Raw genomic sequence first — 23,756 nt, 5'->3', positions numbered from 1 at the left:
AGACAGAGAGAGACAGAGGGAGTGAGAGAGGGAGAGGGGGTGAGGGAGAGAGAGGGAGGGAGAGGGAGAGGGGGGAGGGAGGGAGGAAGCATCCTGAGGGCTGGACTTCGTGGTACATACCTTTAGTCTACTCAGGAGTTGGAGATAGGCTGATCTTTGTGTTCTAGGCCAGCATGACCTACAATAGTGAGTTCCAGGAAAAGGAGGCAGTGGGAGAAAGCCATGCCAAAGTTCAGGCATTAACTCCAGGTCCTACTCAATTGTTAAGGGAACCAGGTAAGAGGGAGGTGACTCCTGCTACTACTTGCTGGGGCACAGGTTCTGGGGAGGAGCCACCCTGAGCTGGCTAGGGAAGCTCTGGAGGGGCTTATCTCGGGCTTCCTGGAAAGGGACGTGGATGGGATCATCGAGTTGTCTCCATCATAAGCTTAGGAGACACACGCTTTCCCTTTACCCTGCTTACACCATGGTGAACTCTCCACGCAGGGTCGCCCTGGATTTCTGTGCTCATGTCTGCACTGGTCAGTGCTAGCTGAGGATCCTGCTCAGGCTCTTCAGCCTCCATCCTGTCTGCTGAGCTCTGGTAGCCTGTCCTCCTGTCCTGTCCATCAGTCCAGCCAGAATCCTCCTCTCCCCTGGTGTTTCTTTTGTGATTCTACCCACTGCTTTGCCTCTCTAAGTTGCATCTTGGCAACATTGTTGGCCCTCATGCAGAAGCCATTCATTTCTTGCCCTTCTCTCCCCACCTTCCTCCCATATTTTCTTGGAGCTAAAGACGCTCTTTGGCCTGCCTATGCAGTCTCTGTACATTTTTTTAAAAAAGATTTATTTTTATTTATTTTATGTAGCTGTCTTCGGACACACCAGAAGAGAGCATCAAATCTCATTACAGATGGTTGTGAGCCACCATGTGGTTGCTGGGAATTGAACTCAGGACCTCTGGAAGAGCAGTCAGTGCTCCTAACCACTGAGAGCCATCCCTCCAGCCCACAGTCTCTGTCCTCTTGTCTGTGGCGTCTCTTGAATAGTCTTCTTACAAACATTATAATTAATATGACACAAATAATTTTACCGTTCATCTTTTAATTTTATTTTATTTATATTTATTTATTTATTTTTGGTTTTTCAAGACAGGCTTTCTCTGTGTAGCCCTGGCTGTCCTGGAACTCACTCTGTAGACCAGGCTGGCCTCAAACTCAGAAATTTGCCTGCTTCTGCCTCCTAAGTGCTGGGATTATAGGTGTGTGCCACTACTGCCTGGCTTTTTTTTTTTTTTTTTTTTTAACATTTTATTTTCACTGTCATTGTTGATGTTGTTGGAGGCAGCATGCGCACGCCACATAAAGAGTGTGGAGAACAGAGGACAACAGTGAGGACTCAGTTTTCTCCTTCATCTTTTATGTAGGTTCTTGAAGTCAGGGGGTGAGTGGCTTTAACCACTGAGTCATCTTGCTGGTTCAGTTTTTTGTTTGTTTGTTTTGTTTTGTTTTTATTTTGTTTTTTTAGATTCGGTCCTACACAATACCCCACATTGTTCTTGTAGTCTCATCAACCCCCCCTGTTTCAAAACCCTCAAGTGCTAGGATTCATAAGTGTGTATCGTGCCATCCAGACAGAGTCTCAGTAAGTTGCCTAGGCTAATCTTGAACTCTGTCCATAGTCCAGCTTAAGTTTTGGAATCCTTTAGCTTCAGCCTTTTAAACAGCTGTGATGACAGGCCCACACCACCAGGTGCAGCTTAGATAACCGTATCTTCCAGGGTCGATTTCAGGACCACAACAAGGCAAATCATCGGGGAGGAGTTAAGTTAGTGGAAAGAGCATCCTCAAACCTGGATCCTTGCAAAAGCTGAGCATGCATGGTGCACACCTGCAACCCCCATCTCCTACCCCACAACAGTGGCTGGGGGCAGCACAGCACTGGGAGCAGACAGGCAGATCCCCATGGATTGCTGGGCAGCCAACCTGGGGAATGTGGGTGTGGGTTGGGAATAGGTGGGGATGGACAGCAAGCTCAAGTGACAGTTCTTTTTCAAGGGAACTAGATAGAGTGACACCTGATGTCCTTTTCTGACACACACATATCATACACATCACATACACACACACAGACACACACACACTCACACACTTATACATACCAATCAGTAACGGGCTGGGTGCGGTGGTATATGCCTTGAATCTCTGAATTCATGACAGTCTGGCCTCCACAGTGACTTCCAGGCCAGCAGAGACTGTAGACTGAGACCCGGATAGATGAGGAGGCAGTGGAGGACTGTGCCTTGCTTTGGCTATGTGCTCTTGCATCTTAGGTTCCAGAAACTCAACACTTTCTGTGAGGGACCACATCAGTGTAACCCTTGTCCTCAACACAGACACTGGGAAACCCTGCCTGAGCTGCATCTGCTTCAGTGGCTGGATCTCAGGTTCATTAAGTGAATGCCACACACAGATCTCTCAGTGTGAGCTCTGTGTAACCTTGGCTGTCCTGGAACTTACTCTGTAGACCAGGCTGGCCTCGAACTCAGAAATCCGCCTGCCTCTGTCTCCCAAGTGCTGGGATTAAAGGTGTGCGCCACCACCACCTGGCTTTATTATTTAATCTTTATATCACAAGTCACAGAATTTCAGGAGACCGGGTGAGGGTGCTGGGGCGGAGAGGGACAGCACAGATCCACTGCCTCTGGATTCTAGTCCTCAAGTGGTTCCCCAATCCAGGAAGTGAGTCTCCCACCTCACCCAGGATTTCCTGTGCCTCTGACCCACTGGTTCCCTGAAACGAGGCCACCCTGGCTTCCACAGTGTATCCCACTGCTCATCCATCTCTTCCTCCTTCTAAGAGTCTGTTTCTGTGGTTTTCTATCCCAAAGTACTGGAATAGCGTCCTGCACGTATGAGGCCCTCAGCTAATATGTTCAGTGAATAAGAATGAATGAAGTGGATGAATGAAGTTGGTGACCTCAGAGGTTAGACAATACAGCTCTGTGTGTGTATGTGTGTGTGTGTATGCGTGTGTGTGTGCTCGAGTGCACCCAAAGAGACTCAAGGAGAGAGCATATGATCCCCTGAAGCTGGAGCTATGGGCAGGTGAGGGCTGCTGAATCACCTAGTATGTGCCTAAGTCAACTTAGGGTTTCTTTCTTTTTTTTTTTCACTATTTTTCAAGTTTTTATTAACTATGATTCAGTCTTAAACTGCTTCCCAGCATTAATATTGTATGTAGCCATTTTCAGGGACCTTAAAGACTTCAGCTGTCCTCAAGGCTCACAACATGGCATCATTATTGCCAGTCTTTCCTAAATTTCTCTGCATAAACATTGTAATAAACAGATAAATTGGCTGCCTTTGTCTTAGGGTTTCTATTGCCGCGATGAGAATACCAAGACCCAAAAAGCAAGTTGGGGAGGAAAAGGTTTATTCAGCTTCCACTTCCAGATCATAGTCCATCACTGGAGGAAGTCAGGACAGGAACTCAAGCAGGGCTGGAACGTGCAGGCAGGAGCTGATGGAGAGCACACGGAGGAGGGCTGTTTACTGGCCTGTTTGATGCCACGTGTACGCAGGGCTTTACTTATCAGCCAGAACATACTGTACCACGCCGCCGCACTGTGCTGTGCTGTGCTGCTGACCTCTGTGGCCACAAGTGCCAGCACAGGACTTCAGATTCCTCTCTACTCCAGACAATGTCTTTCTAAGTCCTCTCCCCAGCCACTGGCCTTCTATGAGGGCACAAAGGGCAAGAAGCTTAGAGAAGGTCATTGAAGGACCTAGAGGTCACACGGATGGAGTTAGGTCCCAAAGAAATTCAGGACAAATGGTGAACTGTGGTGCCTATTTAATGTATCAAGGCAGACGCTGCTGCCAGTCTGCTTGTCACTGTCAGCCATCCACAGGTGCCTGTCACAGAGTGCTGGCTCCTCTTGGCACCTCTTAACCTCACTCCCTTCCCTAATCCTCTCCAGCCCCTGAGCTTCCCTTCCCCTCCCCCAGCTTCTCTTGCCTTATAAAACCTAGCTAGCCATTTTGACTTGCTGATAAGCAATTTTATCTGTTGAGCCCTCTCACAGGTCCAGGCCCATTCCTTCATTCTTCTCTGTAACCTATACAACATCTAATCCAATGCCGAGGGCTGAATTACTCAGGAAAAGTATTCCTGGTGACCTGGATACCTCCCCACTTAGGCTGAAGCACTAAGTCAATTAATTACTCCCACTCATTAATGAAAACAAGAACATCCTTAAAAACACATTTAAAAATCCCCAACATTCCAGAGAATGTCTAACGCAAGAGCCCTGCTTTGGCCTTTAAACCTAACCCACTACATTCTTTCCAGGGAGTTTGCCGGGGTGGTCACAAAGGGAGGAAAAGAAGTGGAGTTTGGCCCTTTCCACCGCGGCCTCTGCCGAGGCTGCTGTGTCCTGCGGAGCTCCGAGCTCCTGCTGTGTCCAGCTGCCAATTTGAGGCGATGCCTGCCCTGGATGACTTGAAAGTAAGGTGGTCTTCACCAGGCTGAAAGAAGTAATGATCCACAAGGGTGCCCGTGTGGTTGTCAGATCTGAGTGAGATCTGCATCCATTGGGACCTCGGGGGTCTGACAGCACCGTGTTTTGAGTAATGTATGTGGTCTCTAATGTAGAGGTACTTCAGTTCAGATGGGGAACGTCTGCTTTAGGGGGTTATAGAATGAACCATGATGTAACTCCAGAGAATGCTTGTGAAGTCCAGCTAGTCTATGGCAGATGAGGCAGTGAAGGTGCTCACAGCCATCGCCACTGAGCTACATCTCCAGCTATAATTTTTAGAGGGACGAGATGATGTCTGTGTACTACACGGGGCTGGCTACTTGCTAATTAAGAAGTAAGTGGTTTTCAGACATCTATTTGGATGGTAGCCATCTTAGGACAGCTTAGAATGTTCCGGAAAGTTTAGGATGATGCTTTTTTAAAAGCAAAGGTTTATGAAGTTCCTGTAATGGCACATAGTAAATATTGTTAATATTGTCTTTGGTTTTGCAACTATGTTGCTTTTGTGTAAATGAACATGGTTATATTCCAATAAAACATAACTGATGAACACTGAAAAAAAAAAGTGGAGTCTGCTCAGGACTGTCAGACACCCCCAGTTGTATTCTTCAGGGTGACACTCTGCAGGGGAGGATGGGGAGGTGAGGTGAGGCCACTTGAAAGCTGAACTCCCTCAGGAGAGAGACTCTTGTGTGTGACCTGACCTAGAAACTCTGGGGAAGTTTGAGCAAGTTGGTCCAAGGCAGCCGCCTATGTGAGTCCATCAAAATGATTCACCGGAAGGGAGTCGCTTTGCTGTGATCTTGTCGATGTACCTGATCCTCCTTCTCTACACTGGGGAGCAAATTCTAGAACCCAAATAGCATTTCTCAAGTTCGTTGGCCTACTGCCTACCGGACTACAGGAGGCAATTGGGGGGAGGGGGAAGGAGGGAGCTCATTCTCCTGCCTGACAGTCAGCTGAGGCCTTGCATGTCACAGAGCTGGGTCCTGAATGAGACCAGGGAACAATGTCTCCAGTTCTTGAGGTTCTGAGGCAGCCACTCCCAAGGGGAGAACAGGAGGCACGGCTTTTCTTGTTTTGCTCCTATTTTTTGAGTTGATGCTGTTATTTATTTATTTTATTTTATTTTATTTCCTGTGTTGAGGCAGGATCTCCTGCAGCCCAACCTGATCTTCCTTGATACCTGGTGAAGGATAAGTGTGTGTGTGTGTGTGTCAGTCACAGGACAACTTACGGGAGATGTCTCACTCCTTCCACCATGTGCCCCTCACCCCCATCAACTTGTGCTGTGGAGCTAGGCAGCAGCCACCTCTACCCATTGAACCATCCATTCTGGTCATGATCTTGAGCCCAGATGCTAGGATTAAAGCCGAGTGCCACCCTGCATTGCGGGGGATGGAACGAAAACTTTGTGTGTTTAGCAAGCACCCCATCAACTCCTCCGGCCTTTCTCTTCCTCCTTTTCTTCTATTTTTGAGACAGGGACTCGGATATTCCAGGCTGGTCTCAAACCTAACAAGTGGTGGAGGAAGCCTCATCGTCCTGCCTCTGTGTCCCGAGTACTGGGTTTGAGTCATTACTCTGGTTCCACTTTGAATCTCAGGTTAAACCTGAACTCACCATTTTTCTGCCTCTGACTCTAGAGTGTTAGAATCGCAGGTGTGCAACAGATTCCCAGGCTAGGATTCATACAGAGTTCCCCTCAAAAAGGAAGGGAGCACTGGGAGTTACCACCTGAGGCGAGATAAGAAAATTGCCTAGAGCTCAGAGAAGCCTGGGACATACAACGAATTCCAGGGTTAGACTGAGACTCTGCTTCCAAAAATAAAAATAAAAAAGCCAAAAAAATGAAAAAGCAGCGTGAGTCAGTCTACACTGATAGACCATACATGTGTGAGGTGAAGGTGGGAAGGTTCTGAATCAAAGGTCATCCTTGGCTACATCTCCAGTTCAGGACCAGCCTGGGTCACATGGGATCGTCTCAAAAGTCAATAAACAAAACGAATCCAAACAGAAGAGAGGTTGGAATGTTGCAAGTCCAGAACCAAATTATCTAGGGACATCCTTAGTCCTCATAATAGGCACTGAGTGTCCTCTGCACCTGACCTAACAGCTTTGTGACCATTAGGTAAACCATTTGCTGTGTTCAGTCTCCTACTTTCCAACCAAAAGCTAACCAGATGTGTCAGCGGAGGTTTCCCTCTTTCATTTTAACCTGCCTACCTAATGTTTCCCCTAATACATTTAAAAAAGAGCCTCGGCTTAGGACCTCCTTTGTTCTATTACTGCAAAAATGGCAGGAAACTGCTTCCAAGTTGTAAGATGGAATTTGGGGCTACCTCAGACATGGTCACTCAGTTTGGTTTCCGGCACAACCTCTCTCTTCTGCTGTTTGAGGTGAAAGTTGTGGTTTTGTATTTACATGTTCATAAAGTGAGTTAGCCAAGCCTCTGGACATGCAGTTCTCTCAAGAAGGATGTACTGAGCCCTGAGTGTGCACTTGCTTGGAGCCATCCCCCTGTAACCTGCCTGGCTGGGTGGGGGGAAGGCGAGTAGGGAGATATTCAAAGAGAACCTTGTGCCTCTTACGTTGGCTCATCAGGTTTGTCAAAGCTATGACCCTGTCAGACACTCTCAGTTCCTTTGTTTAATGCATTATTAAAAAACAAAAATTGGGGCTGGTGAGATGGCTCAGCTGGTAAGAGCACGGACGGCTCTTCCGAAGGTCCTGAGTTCAAATACCAGCAACTACATGGTGGCTCACAACCACCGGTAATGAGATTTGATGCCCTCTTCTGGTGTGTCTGAAGACAGCAACAGTGTGTGTACTCACATACATAAAGTAAATAAATCTTTAAATAAATAAATAGTAAATAAAATCCCATTTAAAAAATAGCCTGAGATGGTGCTCATCCTCCAGGGGGCTTAGCCAGGAGAATCCCTGCAGGATTGAGGCCAGCCTAAGCTACACATGTGGACTGGAGTCCAGAGGGGCACCCACTGAGATTTTTCAGACCCTTATGTCCCCAAAGGAAGAACGACCCACAGCTGAGAACAGAAATGGACACAGTTGCCAGGTGTAATGATCCGGGAGAGGGAGATGAGCAGACCTGTGCTGAGTTGAAGGCCAGACTGGTAACATAGTGAGCTCTAGGCCAGCCAGCCAGGGGCATGTGGAGAGACCCTGCTGTAAAAATAAAAAGAAGCCAGGTGGTAGTGGCGCACGCCTTTAATCTCAGCACTTGGGAGGCAGAGGCAGGCGGACTTCTGAGTTCGAGGCCAGCCTGGTCTACAGAGTGAGTTCCAGGATAGCCAGGGCTATACAGAGAAACCTTGTCTCGAAAAACTAAAATAAATAAATAAGTTAATTAAATTAAAAAGAGAGAGAGTTTTTAAAGGAGAGAAAGGTACTTTGAAGAATGGAGGTGGGGTGGAGAGCCAGGACAGGTCCAAGAGTCAAAGACCTGGGATCATGTAAGTTGACTCGTCTTAAGTCATTTGCACAGCATCTGCTCCTGGAGAGTTCGGAGCTTGCGTATGCTTTGTTGTTACATGTAGCCCACACCTGGTCAGGTTTTCCAGTCTCCCTTGATCAACTGATTGTTTTTCACAGTAATCCTGATGTTGTGCACTTAGCCTTTAGTGGCTGAGCTGTCATCCAGCCCACCAGGCAGTGGTGGTGCACACTTTAAAAAACAAACAAACAGAGCAACCTTTTTTGGGTTCTTAGTGAATTTCACATCATTCACCCCAATCGCACTCATCTCCCAACCCTTTGTATTTGGTCTCTGCACCCCCTCACTCCCAAAAGAAAATACAACATAAACATAAAAATGAAATTAAAAAAAAAAAACCAAAACTCTTGTCATGGAAGCTACAGTATGTTGTCACAGTGTGTCACACGGCATACCCTTTTGTCCAAACAGCTTTACTTGTAAATGTTCATTGCTGTGAGCCGTTGGTCTGGTTCGAGGCCCCCGGCTTCTGCTACACCATCAACACTGGATCCTCAGTGGGACTCCTCTTGGATACCCAGTTGTTGCCCTGTGTCATGGAGATCCTGTAGCTTTGGATCTGTAGGTCCAGCCCCTTCGTTCACTCCAGCAGTTCATGGATGGGGTAGATGTTGGGGTGGGTCAGCTCAAAGCCCTGGATATGAGCTTGGATGGTAGCTGAGTTGGTCAGCTTGCCAGCTCTCCTACAGATGGTACACAGCCTTTTTTTTTTTTTTTTTTTTTTTTTGGAGACAGGGTTTCTCTGTGTAGCCCTGGCTGTCCTGGAACTCACTCTGTAGACCAGGCTGGCCTCAAACTCAGAGATCCGCCTGCCTCTGCCTCCCAAGTACTGGGATTAAAGGTGTGTGCCACCACTGCCCCTCAACCACACTATGAAGCATGAGAGTGGTGATGTCCAGGGCAGCCTGGACCACACTGGGAGACCCTCCCCCTAGGGGAGGAGAGGGTCAGTCACTTCCTGGGACTCAGATCTGTTGACTCCCTTGTTCCCTGCAGCTCCCAAGAGTGGCCTGGGAACATTGGCTGTCATTAGGCCAAGCTGTTTTAATCATCTATGGGAATGATGTAAATTTGTTTAACTCATTTTTTTTTTTTGGTACAAAATATAGTCTTTGTCTGTGGTAGCCTGACTTTTGAAGTCTTGAGGCAGACAACAAACATTAGCCTGCTTTAGTGAGTAGAAAATTCTAGATGTTTGTAGCTCGTCATCTGACAAGTTGGCAGCTGTGGACGATATTGATTTAAATGAATCAAGACACCTCATTAAAACAAATAAGCAAGCAAGCAAACAAATCTACATTGAAGCTGAGCTTGCCGGTTGACACCTGTAATCAACACTTGGGAAGCTGAGGAAGAAGGATCACAAGTTCCAAAGCTGCCTATCCAGACTCTTTTTTTTTGTTGTTTTTTCGAGACAGGGTTTCTCTGTATAGCTCTGGCTGTCCTGGAACTCACTCTGTAGACCAGGCTGGCCTCAAACTCAGAAATCTGCCTGCCTCTGCCTCCCAAGTGCTGGGATTAAAGGCGTGTGCCACCACTGCCCAGTTTTTTTGTTTTTTGTTGTGGGTATACATTTTCATATGTGGGCATACATGCATGTCTGTATGGATGCTTGCAGCAGCTACTGTAGACACTGAGTATCTTTTTAGTCACTCTCCTATATTATGTTTTTGAGAACCCAGAGTTTAGCAATTGCTAGGCTGGCTGGCCAACAAGCTCTGGGAATCCACCTGTCTCTGCCCTTCTTGAATCTAGCACTGGCATAGCAGAGCCTAGATTTTTATGTGAGTTCTAATTTTAGGTCCTCATGACTATGTCTGAAGTATTTGGCTGTTTGATCCAGCTCTCCATCTCTGGATACATAGTTTATAGAAGGTGTCTGGTAACACGTATTAAAAGCTTTACTGTTTACTTCTCTGTTGTTAAGATAAACCAGGTTGGGTGGTCAAGGCAGGTACCTGGGGGAAGGGGCTGAAGCAGGGGCCTTGGAGGAACTCTCTTCATTGGTCTGCTTCTGGTGGCCTATTCAGTTTGCTTTCCCGTATAACCCAGGACCACCTGCCCAGGAGTGGCATTGCCCACAGCGGACTGGATCCACCCATTTAACCAGTAATAAGAAAAATTCCCAGGGCTGAAGAGATGGCTCAGAGGTTAAGAGCAATGACTGTTCTTCCTGAGTTCAATTCCCAGGAACCGTATGGTTGGCTCACAACCATCTGTAATGGGATCTGACGCCCTCTTCTGGAGTGTCTGAAGACATCTATATGTTACTCATATATTAAATAAATAAATTAAAAAAGAAAAAATTCTCAACATACTTGTCTTCTGAATGATCTGATGACATATTTTCCTTCCCTGTGGTGGTTCCCTCTTCCCAGGTGACCCTAGCTCGTGTCAAGTTAAAAAAAAAACAAAAAAACCCAGCACTTAACCTATATGTTTACCTCGTGACCTAATAATTTTGTAGCTTGGACTTTAAGGGAAATTTAAGGAAATGAAAATTTATAAGGATATCCAGCTCAGCCTATAATAGCAAAAAACTGTAAATACTGGCTGACCATAAAATTAATTAATATGGTCATAGCATAAAATTCTACTAATAACCACACGTGTATGTTTATATATACAAGGAAACATGTTCATAATATATTGATGTTTCCAAAAGCATAAATAAACTAGGCTGGGCATGGTGGCATATCCCTGTAAACCCAGCTGTTGGGAGGCACAAAAAGCAAGACCATTCAAGGACACTCTCAGATGCAAAGCACGTTTGGGGCCAGCCTGAGGTACAAGAGATCCTGTTCAAACAACCCCCTACCACAACAAACCTAAGCTAAATAATCCTGTTTAGGAAATGCCTTCTCTTGTGTTGTTGAGAGCTACACAGCAAACAAGGACTCCATATACACAGTTCCTAGACAAGTGGCTGCCAGAGAGTAACTCAGATCTGAGATTGAACTAGTGAGACACTGGACTCAGCTGGACTGAAACATGCATGGGCCCATCCCCCAGGGCTGTGAATGTGGGTGTCAATCGGTAGTACTCAGGCAGAGTTCTTTAAGGTCTTGCAGGCTGAACCCCTCCCTGAGCATCACGAGAGCCGTGGGAGTTTCCCACGGAAGTCCTAGCTCTCTGTTTGGTAATTAGAATCAGGTGACTTTCACGGCTGACCAGAGATCCGGCATGTGTGAACACGTAGAAACCAGCCCCAGACGCTTCCCCAGGAAGGAGGTGTGGGGCTTCATACCAGTTTGGTAACACTAATGAGAGCCAGGAAGCATAGATGGTCCCTCAGGGCCTGAGCTCCTCTTAGCAGACCCGCAGGCATTCAAACTGACCCTGAGATTAAAAACAAGCTTAAAGAAGAAAGAACAAACCAATCTTAAGTGACCAGTTCTGCAAGTCCGTAGACTAGAGACTTGTATAGGTGTGGCCCACAGGGTGACTGTGCCCCACCTCCACCCCCCAGAGTCTAAACAATAGACCTCAGGTGTCACTTGCCTTCCCTCTTTCTACTTCTATTTAGATTAGGCAAGGGAATATTTACAAAACTCCTTCCGCCCTCTCTCCCCGCCTTTCTCTCTCTCTCTCTCTGGTGTGTGTGTGTGTCAAGGCCTGTATGAGCACACATGTGCCTGTTGAGGCCAGAAGCTGACATTGGGCATCCTCCTCGATGGCTCTTTACTTCCTTTATTGTGTTTGCATGTGCATGCCATGGTGTGGTGTGGATGTCAGAGGAAAAGTTGTAGGAATCTGTTCTCTCCTTCCACCATGGAGGTCCCAGAACTAAGGTTGGCAGGCTGGAGGGGCAGGAGGGAGGGTGGAGTGGCTTGACCTGCTAATCCACCTCACCAGCCTCTCTCTCTCTCTCTCTCTCTCTCTCTCTCTCTCTCTCTCTCTCTCTCTCTGGACACAGGACCACAGTAAGCCTGGCTGGCCCTGAACTCTGAGACTCCCCTGCCTCCACCTCCCAAGGGCTGGAGTTAAGAGGGTTAGCACCATGTCCTTCACTTTGTGAGTTCCCTAACTGAACTGAGCTCACTGGTTAGATTGTGCACTTCCCACAGCAGTTACAAACTTCTATGTTGAGCCTGGAAGTTCTGAACTTAGATCCTCAAATATACCACAGGCAACACTTTACCGCTGACTCCAGCTCCTGCCCCCTTTATAATTAAGAGTCTTCTGTGGACCCTTCGAGCTGTACCTTCTTAGCAGTGGTAGGTTAACTTCTAATTCCCTTTGCAATGGGCACGCTGTTTTTGTCTGGAGTAAACCAAGACAAACTTCCCCAAACCTCAGCTCCCCTCTCTCACACACAGGAAAGGGCTTTTTCTCCTTTTGGATCCAGATGAGGCTTCATCTACTTTTGTAACCTTATGGTGCGGCAGAGGGCCAAGCCCCAAAGCAGGCCCTAGATAAATGTTGGCAAGATGAATGTTTTAAATTAAATACCCTCTGGCTATGGTGGTGGAGGCCTTTAGTCCTAGGACTAGGGAGAAAAAGGCAGGCCTCTCTCACAATCATCGACTTTATCGGGCCTCTGTCGCCCTCTTTTGGCCTCCCTGGGTACTGCAAGCACGCCATGCACGAAGAAAACACGCACACAGATGTCTAAAACGGAATCAGACACGCAGAGGGTGATGAGAAGGAGGAATTCTTTTCCACACATGGTCCAGAGTTTGGAGCTCTTGTGGGCTGGTAGCTATAAAGAATGAGCTAGAGACAGTGCTAAGACATGGTGAATGCTAGAACCATGCTCTCCCAAATGGCAGGACATAGGCTTCACAGCACCCAAACCTTCTGGCAATGTCGGTAACAATGTCCTCTACGTCAAGCACCTTTTAGGCACACGGGAAACACAAACATTGTAGGGTACATGAGCCTAGGTTCTTGAATCTCACTGTAGCATCATGTTTGGAAGTGTACCACTGAGGTTTCTGAATCCAAGAACATTGGAAATCAGAATAGTACCTTGGCCTTAAAATTTCTGAGTGGAATAAGATGACATAAGCAAAAGTCTAGCACAAGGCAGGGAGCAGATAAAGCACCCGTGCTGCATGGGACAGGCTTGCACAACTCTGGGGCCAATTTCATTCTGGACAGCAATGGTTGTATAGGGTGTGTGTGTGTGTGTGTGTAATTCTGCATCATAATTTGGAGCCAATGTTTTTGTTCCGTTGAGATGGGGGTTTTGCTATATTGTCCCACCAGATCTCAAAACTGAGAAGCTGTGATTACAGACCTGAATGAGACAAGACACCTGGCATATCTGCCCCCAGAATTAATCATAGAAATTAGTGTTCGCCCTTGAAATGTTGACTCTGGAATACACACTTTTTGTTTCTTAAGACAAAAGATATCTCTCCTTTCTTTCCCGAACCTTGCTGTCATTCTTTTTTAAATTATTATTCATAAGTACACTGTAGCTGACTTCAGATGCCTCAGAAGAGGGCGTCAGATCTCATTACGGGTGGTTGTGAGCCACCATGTAGTTGCTGGGATTTGAACTCAGGGCCTTCATTAGAGCAGTCAGTGCTCTTACCCACTGAGCCATCTTGCCAGCCCACTTGCTGTCATTCTTGAGCGGTATATTTTCTCTAGTTTTTCCACTTTCTAAACAAAGCCAAAAAATGTGTAAGGGACCAGTCAGCGCTGTCTACAGAAAAAGCAGGCCCTGATGGTAGCGACTGTCTCAGGACCGAGAAAAAGTGAAGTTAGATCAGAGGAGACATGAAAAAGGAAGGTGGTCATGTCCAGAATAGTTGCCAGGCTCTGGGTGGGGTGAACACGACCCATGGCAGCCTCTGGGGCTGGTCCAGTGACTGCGGGCCAGAAGGGGGCAGGAACAAAGGCGGGCGCTGCACAGAGGGCTGGTCACGGAAGTAAAGTATTGGCTGCGCGGCCAGGGAGGCCAACAGAGGAGCAGCTGCCCTCCGCCAGCGCGGGGAAGGCCTCGCGGCGCGGCTCCGGAAGCCGGGCAGTTACTCCCGACATGCTCCTCCCGCAGGATTTCAAACCACGACAACAGCCGCTCCGCACTGCCCCCGGGCCTGCCCCAGCAACAGGCGGCGGCTGGCGTCTCATTGGCCGCGGGACGCGCTGCTGCGTCCTCATTGGCTGCCCAGGCTCGGGTCCTCTTCCGCGCTTGCAGCGGCCTCCATTTTGTCGGTAAAGGCAGGAGGAGGCTGGTCCAAGTCGGAGTTGTGATCCGTGACTCGCTTGTGGGCTGTTAGATCCGTGTATAGTTTCTCCCTGGAGAGGGAAGGAGGCTTGGAGGTCGAGAGGAAGCCGCCGCCGCCGCCCGAACTCGAAGTCGGTGAGTGAGGCGGGGGCAGCCATGTTGGCCACGGCGGGCACCATTGTTGGGCCTGGCTGAAGAGATAAGGCCGGGCGGGCGGGTGCGACCAGAGCTGAGTCGCAAGCTTGGAGGTTCGCTGTGCGGGCCTTCCGACTTAATAGAAATTGGAGGCTGTCTTAGTCTTGTGAGGGCATTTGCTAATTTGACTAATTAGAACAGAGAGAAACCTTTCATTTTAGAGAGGCGTGATGTTAGAATTGTAAGGTGATGGCGATTTGTGGAAAATTATGGCACCAGTACCGGAGTCATAAGCGAAATCACGATGCACGTTGTTGGGAACAGAACCTTGCTGTGGAAATGACTGTGGGGTCCTAGTTTCTCAGTGTGGCCATAGAAGCGAACGCTTCCTTAGTTTTACTTTAAAACGTGTAGGAGTTGCAGGTAAGTCTTCCAAAAAGTCCTCAAGAGCTGTAAGCTGATATTTATGAGGTAAAAGAAGGTCGTGGTCTCATCTATGGAGCTTTGAGGAAGCAGCCATTTCTGTAGAATGTCTAAGCGATCAGTTTTGGGGGTTGTTTTCAAGTAATTATTTTTCCTTTTCTAGCTAGGACTTCTCTCAAACTCATCGAGTGCTGAGGAGACTCGATGTGGGCCTCAGCTCCTAGGCTGAAATCAGCAGACTGGCTCATGAAAACTTGTGTACTGAGACAAAGAAAAGGATCTAGCAGAAAGCAACGTCTCTTATCCCGGGCTTGGCAGCAAGGAAGAGGACAAGTAGTGGAAATCCTGCAATCTGAAAAGCAGACTGAAAGGTATAAAGATTTGCATCTCAGCGGGGCCAATTATTTTGGGATTAAAGCAATTCTAAACGATTAAGGTCAGCGGCCATGCATAGTGGTGGTGCAGTGTTATGTGCCTGTAATTCCAGCGAACACTCCAGAGTTTGGGGCAGGACTGCTTAAAGTCGGAGGCCACAGCAGCCAAGGGTGGCTGTGCTGGATTATTTCTTTTAGGTTGTACAAAGAATGAACAGCTTGCTTTCTTTTTTTTTCGATTTCACAAACTGGTATTTGGCTTAGGACTTTAGTTTTTGAGGTAGATGGTTTTGCAGGCCTGCCTGTCTAATCCCATCTTGCCATATTTTCTTCAACATTTCTAGAACTGGAACTATGGAAACTTCAAAAGGGACATGTGGAATTTAACTATTGTTTACATGTATTTACTTACAGGTGACAAAAGAAGCTGAAGATGGGTGGCGGAGAGAGGTATAACATTCCAGACCCTCAATCTAGAAATGCTAGTAAGAACCAACAACAGCACAATAGACAGAAGAGCAAGGATCACAATTCCCAAATGAAGATTGCTCAGAAGAAAAAGGAAAGAGGACATGGGTATGATCCAGCAGCAGCAGCAGCAGCATGGCAGGCCATGCAAAATGGGGGAAAAAACAAGAGCCTTTCTAACAACTCCACCTGGAATGCTAGCTTATCAAGTCCTAGCTTGCTTTTTAAGTCTCAAGCTAATCAGAACTATGCTGGAGCCAAATTTAGTGAACCGCCATCACCAAGTGTTCTCCCCAAGCCACCGAGCCACTGGGTTCATGTTTCCTTGAACCCTTCAGAACAGGAAACGATGACATTTCAACTTAAAACCTTACTTAAAGTACAGGTATAAGTACTAACTTTCAATTTTGTGATGTTTACACATGACGTTTTGTGGGAAAACTGGTAATTTGCAAGTATAAACAGACATTTATGTGCTGTAAACACTATACAGTGTCAATGCAATTTAAACAATTTAAGTGACTAATTCTACTTGGTAGTGTTGCTAACTAAATTCAAGTTTAGATTTGAGGAACAGTAACCTTAACTTCTTTATTGTTTGATGGGAAAATTAAGATTTAATGGGTTAATACATAAATTTCTGAAGAAAACAGACAGTAAGCATTTAGCATGCACAAGGTGCAGAGTTCAGTTTCGTGGTCACCCCAAACTATCTGAGGTAATTTTTCTTAAATGCAGTGGATAGGTACCCAGAGATATGCCAAATCTATTCTAAAAACAGATAGTGCTGAATAACTTTCTAAGAGCATTCTTTTATACAACAACATCCCACAAAGCTGCTAAAGTGATCTAGCCTCACACATACAAAGCTTGCTTGAAGCAGGGAATTGTTTGTGACATTTAAAGCCATGTAAATACATGTAATAAGCTTGTAACATATGTAATGTTTTCTTAGCCTTTACTCTACAAAATAAGACTATTTTTAGTGTGAGCATGACGAATGTAAGACCATGAACCTTTTTTTTTTTTAATCTTATGGCCTAATTTTGGTCTTCAGTTTTTAAAAGGTTGCCCTTGTGCTTAAGTGCCAGAGTGAATCAATGTAACTGATATGCTTGTGAACTATACAAAGTAAATTGTTATATTAGTTTTTTATAAGTGAAAAAATTTAAGCTACATTTCCTGTTTTTTTTAAAGAGATATAAAGATTGTAGTACAAAACTTCCTCCCCAGCCTTGTTTACACCCAAAGACTCATTTTGGCTTCATTAATCCTAAGTAACCCTCGATTATGTGCAACCCCTCATTTATGGCAAAAAAAGTCTGTGATTAGACCAAATCTTAAGTTCAAATCAAAGCATTGAGTATCTATCCTAAAGGACAAGTTCATAAAATTATGATCAGACTTTGAAAAATAAAATTCACAAATAAACGTCTTCTCCCCGGTATGTTGTTTTGTGTGACTCTGGCTGTCTACTTGGGATGACTATGATGCTATTCTGCCATTTCTTTTGAGCTTGAATGCTGAGACTGACTGTATTATGCACAGCCCTGCCCAGCTAAGCTATGCTTCCTTTGTGCCTATGGGAAATCCAGCACCCATGTGGCAACTCACAATTCTAACTCCTGTTCCAGGTGATCTGAAACCCTCATACAGAAATATGCAGCCAAAACACTAATGCACATGAAATAAGAATAACTAAAAGATAATTATTTAATAAATAATTTGAACAATTTACTAGGTCGGGCGATGATGGTGCATGCCTTTAAGCACTTGGGAGGCAGAGACAGGTTTTCTGAGTTCGAGGCCAGCCTGGTCTACAGAGTGAGTTGAAACCCTGTCTCGGAAAAAAAATGAACAAAAAAAACCAATTCAAACTAGCAAAACTTCTTGTATGTAGGCAGATGTGAGTTACAGGCAGCCCTGTTCACACAGAGAGCTCTAGAACAGCAAGGACTTCACCTGGTCTCAAAACCAGAAACTATAATTAGCTTTTGCACCTTTGCTTTCTAGTGGATAGTGGGCACTTTAATCCCACCTGCAGAGAGGATGGATTATCTCTAGGCCCTAGGGTAATTCAGTGAAACAACTAATGTAAAGTCCTTTTTTTGGTGCCTCTGCCTAGATATGTTTTTTTATGTATGCATTAGAATTCAGCAATATGCCTGGATTCCTAATTTTGGACTAAGATGTTTGTATAAACACTTCAATAGACACTAATGAAGCATAGCTGTTGTTCAGGGAGACACAAATTCCAAAGCACGAAAAAAAAAGCAGCCAGGATTGGCCGGGTGGCACACTGATTTTGAGGCCAGTCTAGTCACAAAGCAAATTCTAGGACAGCCAGGGCTATTTACAAAGAAACCCTGGGGGTCGGGGAGGAAGTACTCATGCAGCCTCAATTTAGTATGGTTACTCGAGCAGCTAGACAATGAGTGGCCAGAGCCATAAAGTATGGCAGAATCCACTAGAGCTGGTTGCTAAAGGCAACCATATAGTGTCAGTTTGCTATGTATTTTGGTGGCGGTGTATAATATGATAGACTGACTTTACCTTAAATCTATTAAGCATGAGGATTTCAAATGGTCAAATTGTGCAGCTTCCCATGCCCTCCCCCCATATTTCCATAGACATTGTTCTAAATCAAGTAATATATCTCTAAAACCTCAGAAACAAATATCTATTTGGGTAGTTATACCTGGAAGGTACAACAAAGTCTACAGAAAAACCAAGATTTTTTTTAAAGCTCCTAGACCAGTTTATTTTACTCTCCAACATTCAAAGAAACGTGATCTGCAAAAACAAAACCTGGATTACAAAGTCCTTTTACTTCTTTACAAACTACTGTTACTAATAAAAATTTACATGCCTCAAGTTTTTAATCCCCACCCACCCACTGCACACAAAAAACTCCCAACAACAAAAAACCAAGAACTACAGTTTTAACACAGGGTGAATGGTGAATCAGTTTTACAAATACACAAACATTAATAACTAACAGGATTGGAGGGACAGGAAAACACCCACGAGAAAAGAGTCTTCTGCAGCAATGAATAGAGTATCCCGATGAAGCTAACAGTTGAAGTTTAACCTCTCTGATTCCTGACTATTGTTGAAATTAGTCTTTAATCTCAAAATTTTTAAAAATGGAACATGGTAAAAAAGAAGTACAGTGAAGATCCAAAAGTAACCGAAGTTTGGAAGCTCCAACAGCCTATAATCCTGGAATATACTTAAAAATCTACTTTTAGTAAAGTTAGAAGGTATGTATGCAAAAATTACTGTCCACATGGTGGGTATTCCATAGAAGACTGCTTTCTTATTTGAAAAACAGGATAAGTATTCATTTCCTGGGAGTGATTTTTAAGGTTAAGTAGGAGTATCTGGAAAACACACAACTTCACACAACTTGGCGCAGAAGTGCTGAGTAATATTGATAGCCTTTCATATACATGGAAACCACAATAGACAAGACTAAAAACAATTTGCCCTAACTCAACAGCTACCCCAAACCACAGGGGCCCTTTCTTACTGATTAGACTTAAAACTCAAGAGCTGCCAATTACTGTATTTATAAATGAACATGGATATTTTCCAGCATATGAAGCCACTCCCCCAAAAGAAAAGAAACCCAAAAAGTAAATAGAAACAATGTATTGAATTTTAAGAAATGAAACAAAAACCTCATCTGAACAACACAAGTTAATTTCCTCCTCTGGAAGGCCTTAAGCTCAATGTGAAAGGAAAGGGAGGGGAAGTAAGGAACACAGAGCCTATGCAGCTCTCCAATACACAGAACCTCACCTTTAAGACCAATCCGGTGCTAACGATTATGTAGTAATTTATAATCTTGAAATAAATGCTAAATTCAGTTTTTAGCAATTTTTATTGTGTCGTTAAAAATAAAACTTTAAAAGCATTTCCAACTTGATTCAAAATAAAAACAGCAACAAAAATTAAGCCAAAATTTGTAATTCTCACCTGATGCCTGTTGCTTTTTTGAGTTTTGACAGGCTGAAAAAACGTTTAAAAAAACAAAAAACTCCAACAAATAACCTTCATTTTACCGCTCCCTTCATTTATGTGTAATCCTACTACACTTAAAAAAAATGGTCAAAGGCTTAACACTGTTTCCAGATTTCAGATTTTGACATAGTTTTAAATATGTGGCAAAAATACAACAAAGATCCGAATGTGATGGTATTAATGGTAGGATAAACAAGCTTCATATCCTGATAAGGAACTAAGGAATCCAAAACATTTGCGACACTATAAAGTTATTTATTAACTATACACATAATATGTCCCCTATAAAATGTACAAGTAGATCACTAAAAAGTCTTATCCAGTAAACACTTTCCTCTTCCATACAGAATATACTAAGTCGATTGGGAGAACAGCTGTCTGCCTCAAAATGATCTAATTATAGCACCCAGGGTTTGCTTTAATATAAAGTTAAATACTTGTTATTTTGGGGATTACCTATTTGCTTGACAGAGTCAACAGTTAACAACTTAATCTTACTCTAGTATATTAATCACTGCACAACAGATCAGCTTATCACAGGTTTTCTTCATTATTTGTAGTAATGGGATACAACAAATACTAGATACTTTTAAATGGCAGACGACCATAAAATTATTTTCTTTGATAGTATATTGGGTTTTATAATTACACTAGGATATGAATGGTATAAAATATTACTGTAACACACCTCAAGATGAGGTCATACTATAATGATTCACTAGATTGTGCTCAGTAGGTTTTACTAAATAATCTGTTCTCCTCTCCAATTATCCAGTATATTTTGCCCACGGTAAGGGTTCAATAAATATCTGTTGAACATACTGTCTACACAGGAGGTGAGAAGAGATGGGCCCTCATGGGTGGATATCAAGTGTTAAGTGGAATTAGCCTGGCAAGGAGTGGTTAGATGTAAACTGTATGTAGTATACAAGTAAATAAACTCAGATGCCAACAAAAGAGTTAAGCAGAAAATACTGGCACTGGAATAAACAAAGGCAAGACTTGCCAACATTGGCATTAAGTGGAACTGACTTTTAAGAGTTAACTAGGAAAAACTTTATATTTGACCATACCTTTACCATCCAATTTAATTTGAGACAGACCAAGAGAGGCACTGTTAGAGACTATGGCTGTCTTCCTTGATGTTCAGACATCCTAGTTTCCAGTAACTTATCATGGATCGGCTACCCATGAATCAATATAAACCTGTTCATATTTAGGGATTAGTTTCCACAAGTACAAAGTTGAATTTCCTTTTATTTGTCCTAAAATGCTTACTTTCAAACTTGAAGGGACTTCAATTATTCCATGTAGTTTTCGATAATTCTTTTATCTTTTCAGACCAGAGTCAAAATATTCGTACAGTACCATACTGCAGCACCTTCCACCCACCCTTTGGTCGCTTGGACTGCCCTTCTTTGGTTCTTTTTTCCGCTTTCAGATCTTTCTTGAAGTGTAGTAAGCAGAACTGTACTGGGTATTCCAGCTGCAGTTTGGTCTTAAATAAAAGAAGGATGTTTGTCAGTTTGGTTTTCTCTTTATTCTTCTCTGTGGTATACAGGATTTTGTTAGTTGAACTGGATGTAGCAGCTTACTGGGCCAAAATTTCAAGAGAATAGTACAGTAGTTCCCAGGTCCTTTCCCTAGGTTGTAACTTAACAGCTCAAACTCAATGTAGCACCTGTCCTTTCTCACTGATGCATTCATTATCTCTCACTTTTCTTCTTGCTTACTTGGATTAAAAAACAAACAAATAAACAAGTAGATTTCTTAAGTAAAAAGAGAGGGGAAGTGTCAGCTTTCACTTGAATCTTGACAGGACCATCTTATTCAATAGAGCCCACTGCTATGCACAAAGGAGAGTCTTATCAACTGTGGAACTTAATATGATCCAAATTCAGCTTAAAAAAATGTAAAAATCCTCACCTGGTATCATCAGAATCCTACTATAAGCATAACTGTATGTATATAGTCCTTGTGAAGCTATGCTGGGCATACCATTTCATAAACACCATGTAAGCTTCTCAAGTTAACAGTCTGAGTATAAAAAACTGACAAAAACAAACCAGCACCAGGCCTTCTAGTTCTACAGAGACTGAGCATAATTTTATTGAGCTACCTCTTCAACTACTATTTAAAAAAAAAAAAGAGGCTTAAATCTTGCTATTAACAGCCTTTTCTCTGTGCCTTAGTTTCCTGATATGTGGGGAGGAGAAAATCTTTCTTTAAAGGGTGTTGTGAAGAGTGAAGGAATAAACAAACTCTCTTGAACAGTGTCTGGCACAGCATAAATAATAAATTACCAGCTATAATTGTTACTGCAAAATAGCTAGATTTCAATCCAAAAAAATATACCAAAACCACCCTCCGGAAGTGGTCATCATTTCAATGCTCACCAACATACAATAAAAAAGGATTTAAACCACGTCATAAAAATAAAACCCAGTCTGTCTTGTTCAGGAAGGGAAATGAGCAGGATTCTTTGTAGTAATGAAAATATAAATTTATAGTTAGCTTGCCCAAATTTTCATTTTAATGTTTACCAATACTACTAAATAACCTCTTATACTATTTAACCCAAGAGGTTTAATGAAGAATCATGACATGATTTTGACATAAGGAAATTTCTTAGGTACTATGTAAAAGATGTAGATTTCTGGCAAGTTCTATCATTCCCAGAGTTGCGTAGTTGTGCCTAATGTTAAAACTGATTCAAATATTCCTAAAGCTACAGAGGATTATTTCCATTATTTTAGACTCATTCAGAACTATAATAATTCCAGTTAATCATTATTTCCTTCATTTTGTTTTTATTATAGCATCTTTGCTTAATTTACAGCAAGCAGAAAATAAGCTGGGTCTTGTTTTGATCCAAACATTGATGTTTTAAAGGTTGTACACAATATTTGTTAAAAAGAACATATAAAAATACCTTTTTAGAAGCTTCTATAAGAAAGAAAATACAAAGTTTAACCCCACAACTTTCCTCTTTGCTAGAACTGCGAACTACCGCTACAGTTTTAAATAGACTTTGTTGTTTAAACTATACATCCAGGAAAATCTAAAAAAATTAAAGAAACGTGCATATAAATGATTGCATAGCAGAACAAGAACATTAACTGCAAACAGTAAAGAAATAAAAGTTAGAAATACTAGTAAATATACAAAGAATCTAGAATTAATCCTCCAAACACATTCCACAAACAGTTCTTAAAACCATCTTTTGTTGTCTACAAGCAAGGACTAGATTTCTAAAAACAAAATTGAAAGGAAAAACAGGTAATCCTCTAGCAGGATCACCCCCCACAGCATCTTCACTCACATCTGTAAGCAAGGAGTCTAAGATCTTAGAGACACTAGCTTTGTATTCTGAAATGACACCGGACATTTCAAGTCACTTTATTGCCTCCAAAACAATCTTGAAGAGAAAGAAGTACTAGAAATTATAAATATTTAAGGGTATCATTTCACTATTTTTTAGTCATGTCCTACATTACCAAAAACTAAGTGATGTGGCTTTTGTTTAAAACTCAACATTTCCCAAAAATTCACGGCACCACAAAAATCACCTAGGAGTGTCATCTTCTCAACTTGTCTCACAATAATAAACTGAACAAGCCTCCCCTGTGAAGAACAGGCAGATTTTGATACAAACGCACATGGCAAGTGCTGTGAGCATCAAAATTCAGTTTGTTTTACACTATGCATATAAACAAAATGTATTTTCAAACAGTTCACTTGTTTCTAACAGAAAAAACAAACAACAAAACAAAACCCCTAAATAACAATGATCAACAATAGTTAAATTTTAGAGAAACTATGCTAAGAACAGTCTTTTCCCCTCAAAATGATTTCTGTGATCACTGACACACTTAAAACTTAAGGGGGAGTTTACTTTTCCCTTATGCTTTAATGTTCCAAATCTTAGAACCAGCAGGGATTGAGGTGGGGGAAAGCAGTGAAGTCTCCATGTTTCAGTGAAAAGGTCAATCTCCCTGAAAACGCTATTTAACCCAGTTGGCATCAATCCCCAGACGGTGGAGTTAACAAAAGAACTATTCCACATTGCATCATAAATAATCATCATGGGCTTAGACATCTTGACAAGA

General features: G+C 43.4%; 2 protein-coding genes and 1 non-coding gene across 4 annotated transcripts in view; 1 reads left to right on the top strand and 2 right to left on the bottom strand.

Annotated features, from left to right (window-relative positions):
- Window positions 1-3,214: 3,214 nt before the first annotated feature.
- Window positions 3,215-3,345, bottom strand: LOC116097290. The gene has a single exon (XR_004121333.1). It is a non-coding gene; the product is annotated as a small nucleolar RNA SNORA33 (small nucleolar RNA).
- An 11,297-nt stretch (window positions 3,346-14,642) lies between these two features.
- Pnrc2 (proline rich nuclear receptor coactivator 2) lies at window positions 14,643-17,068 on the top strand. The gene is made up of 3 exons (XM_031379075.1): window positions 14,643-14,779; window positions 14,943-15,150; window positions 15,568-17,068. Exon 3 carries the CDS (start codon window positions 15,587-15,589, stop codon window positions 16,010-16,012), a length of 426 nt encoding a protein of 141 aa, XP_031234935.1. The 5' UTR covers window positions 14,643-14,779; window positions 14,943-15,150; window positions 15,568-15,586; the 3' UTR covers window positions 16,013-17,068.
- A 2,420-nt stretch (window positions 17,069-19,488) lies between these two features.
- Srsf10 (serine and arginine rich splicing factor 10) overlaps window positions 19,489-23,756 on the bottom strand; it is a 13,219-nt gene continuing 8,951 nt past the window's right edge. For both annotated transcript variants that reach the window (XM_031379074.1, XM_031379073.1), the window contains exon 6: window positions 19,489-21,145. In XM_031379074.1, coding sequence (XP_031234934.1) covers window positions 21,085-21,145 — 61 coding nt within the window. In that variant the 3' untranslated portion in view covers window positions 19,489-21,084. The remainder of the gene's footprint in view (window positions 21,146-23,756) is intronic.

Source organism: Mastomys coucha, unplaced genomic scaffold (genome assembly GCF_008632895.1).
Source record: "Mastomys coucha isolate ucsf_1 unplaced genomic scaffold, UCSF_Mcou_1 pScaffold18, whole genome shotgun sequence".
Lineage (NCBI taxonomy): Eukaryota > Metazoa > Chordata > Mammalia > Rodentia > Muridae > Mastomys > Mastomys coucha.
The sequence above is the reverse complement of the archived record's forward strand: the minus strand, read 5'-3'. Positions and strand labels throughout refer to the sequence as shown.

Excerpts from the sequence above, each read along its gene's own strand:
- Pnrc2 (XM_031379075.1), top strand. The coding sequence starts at position 15,587 with ATGGGTGGCGGAGAGAGGTATAACATTCCAGACCCTCAATCTAGAAAT.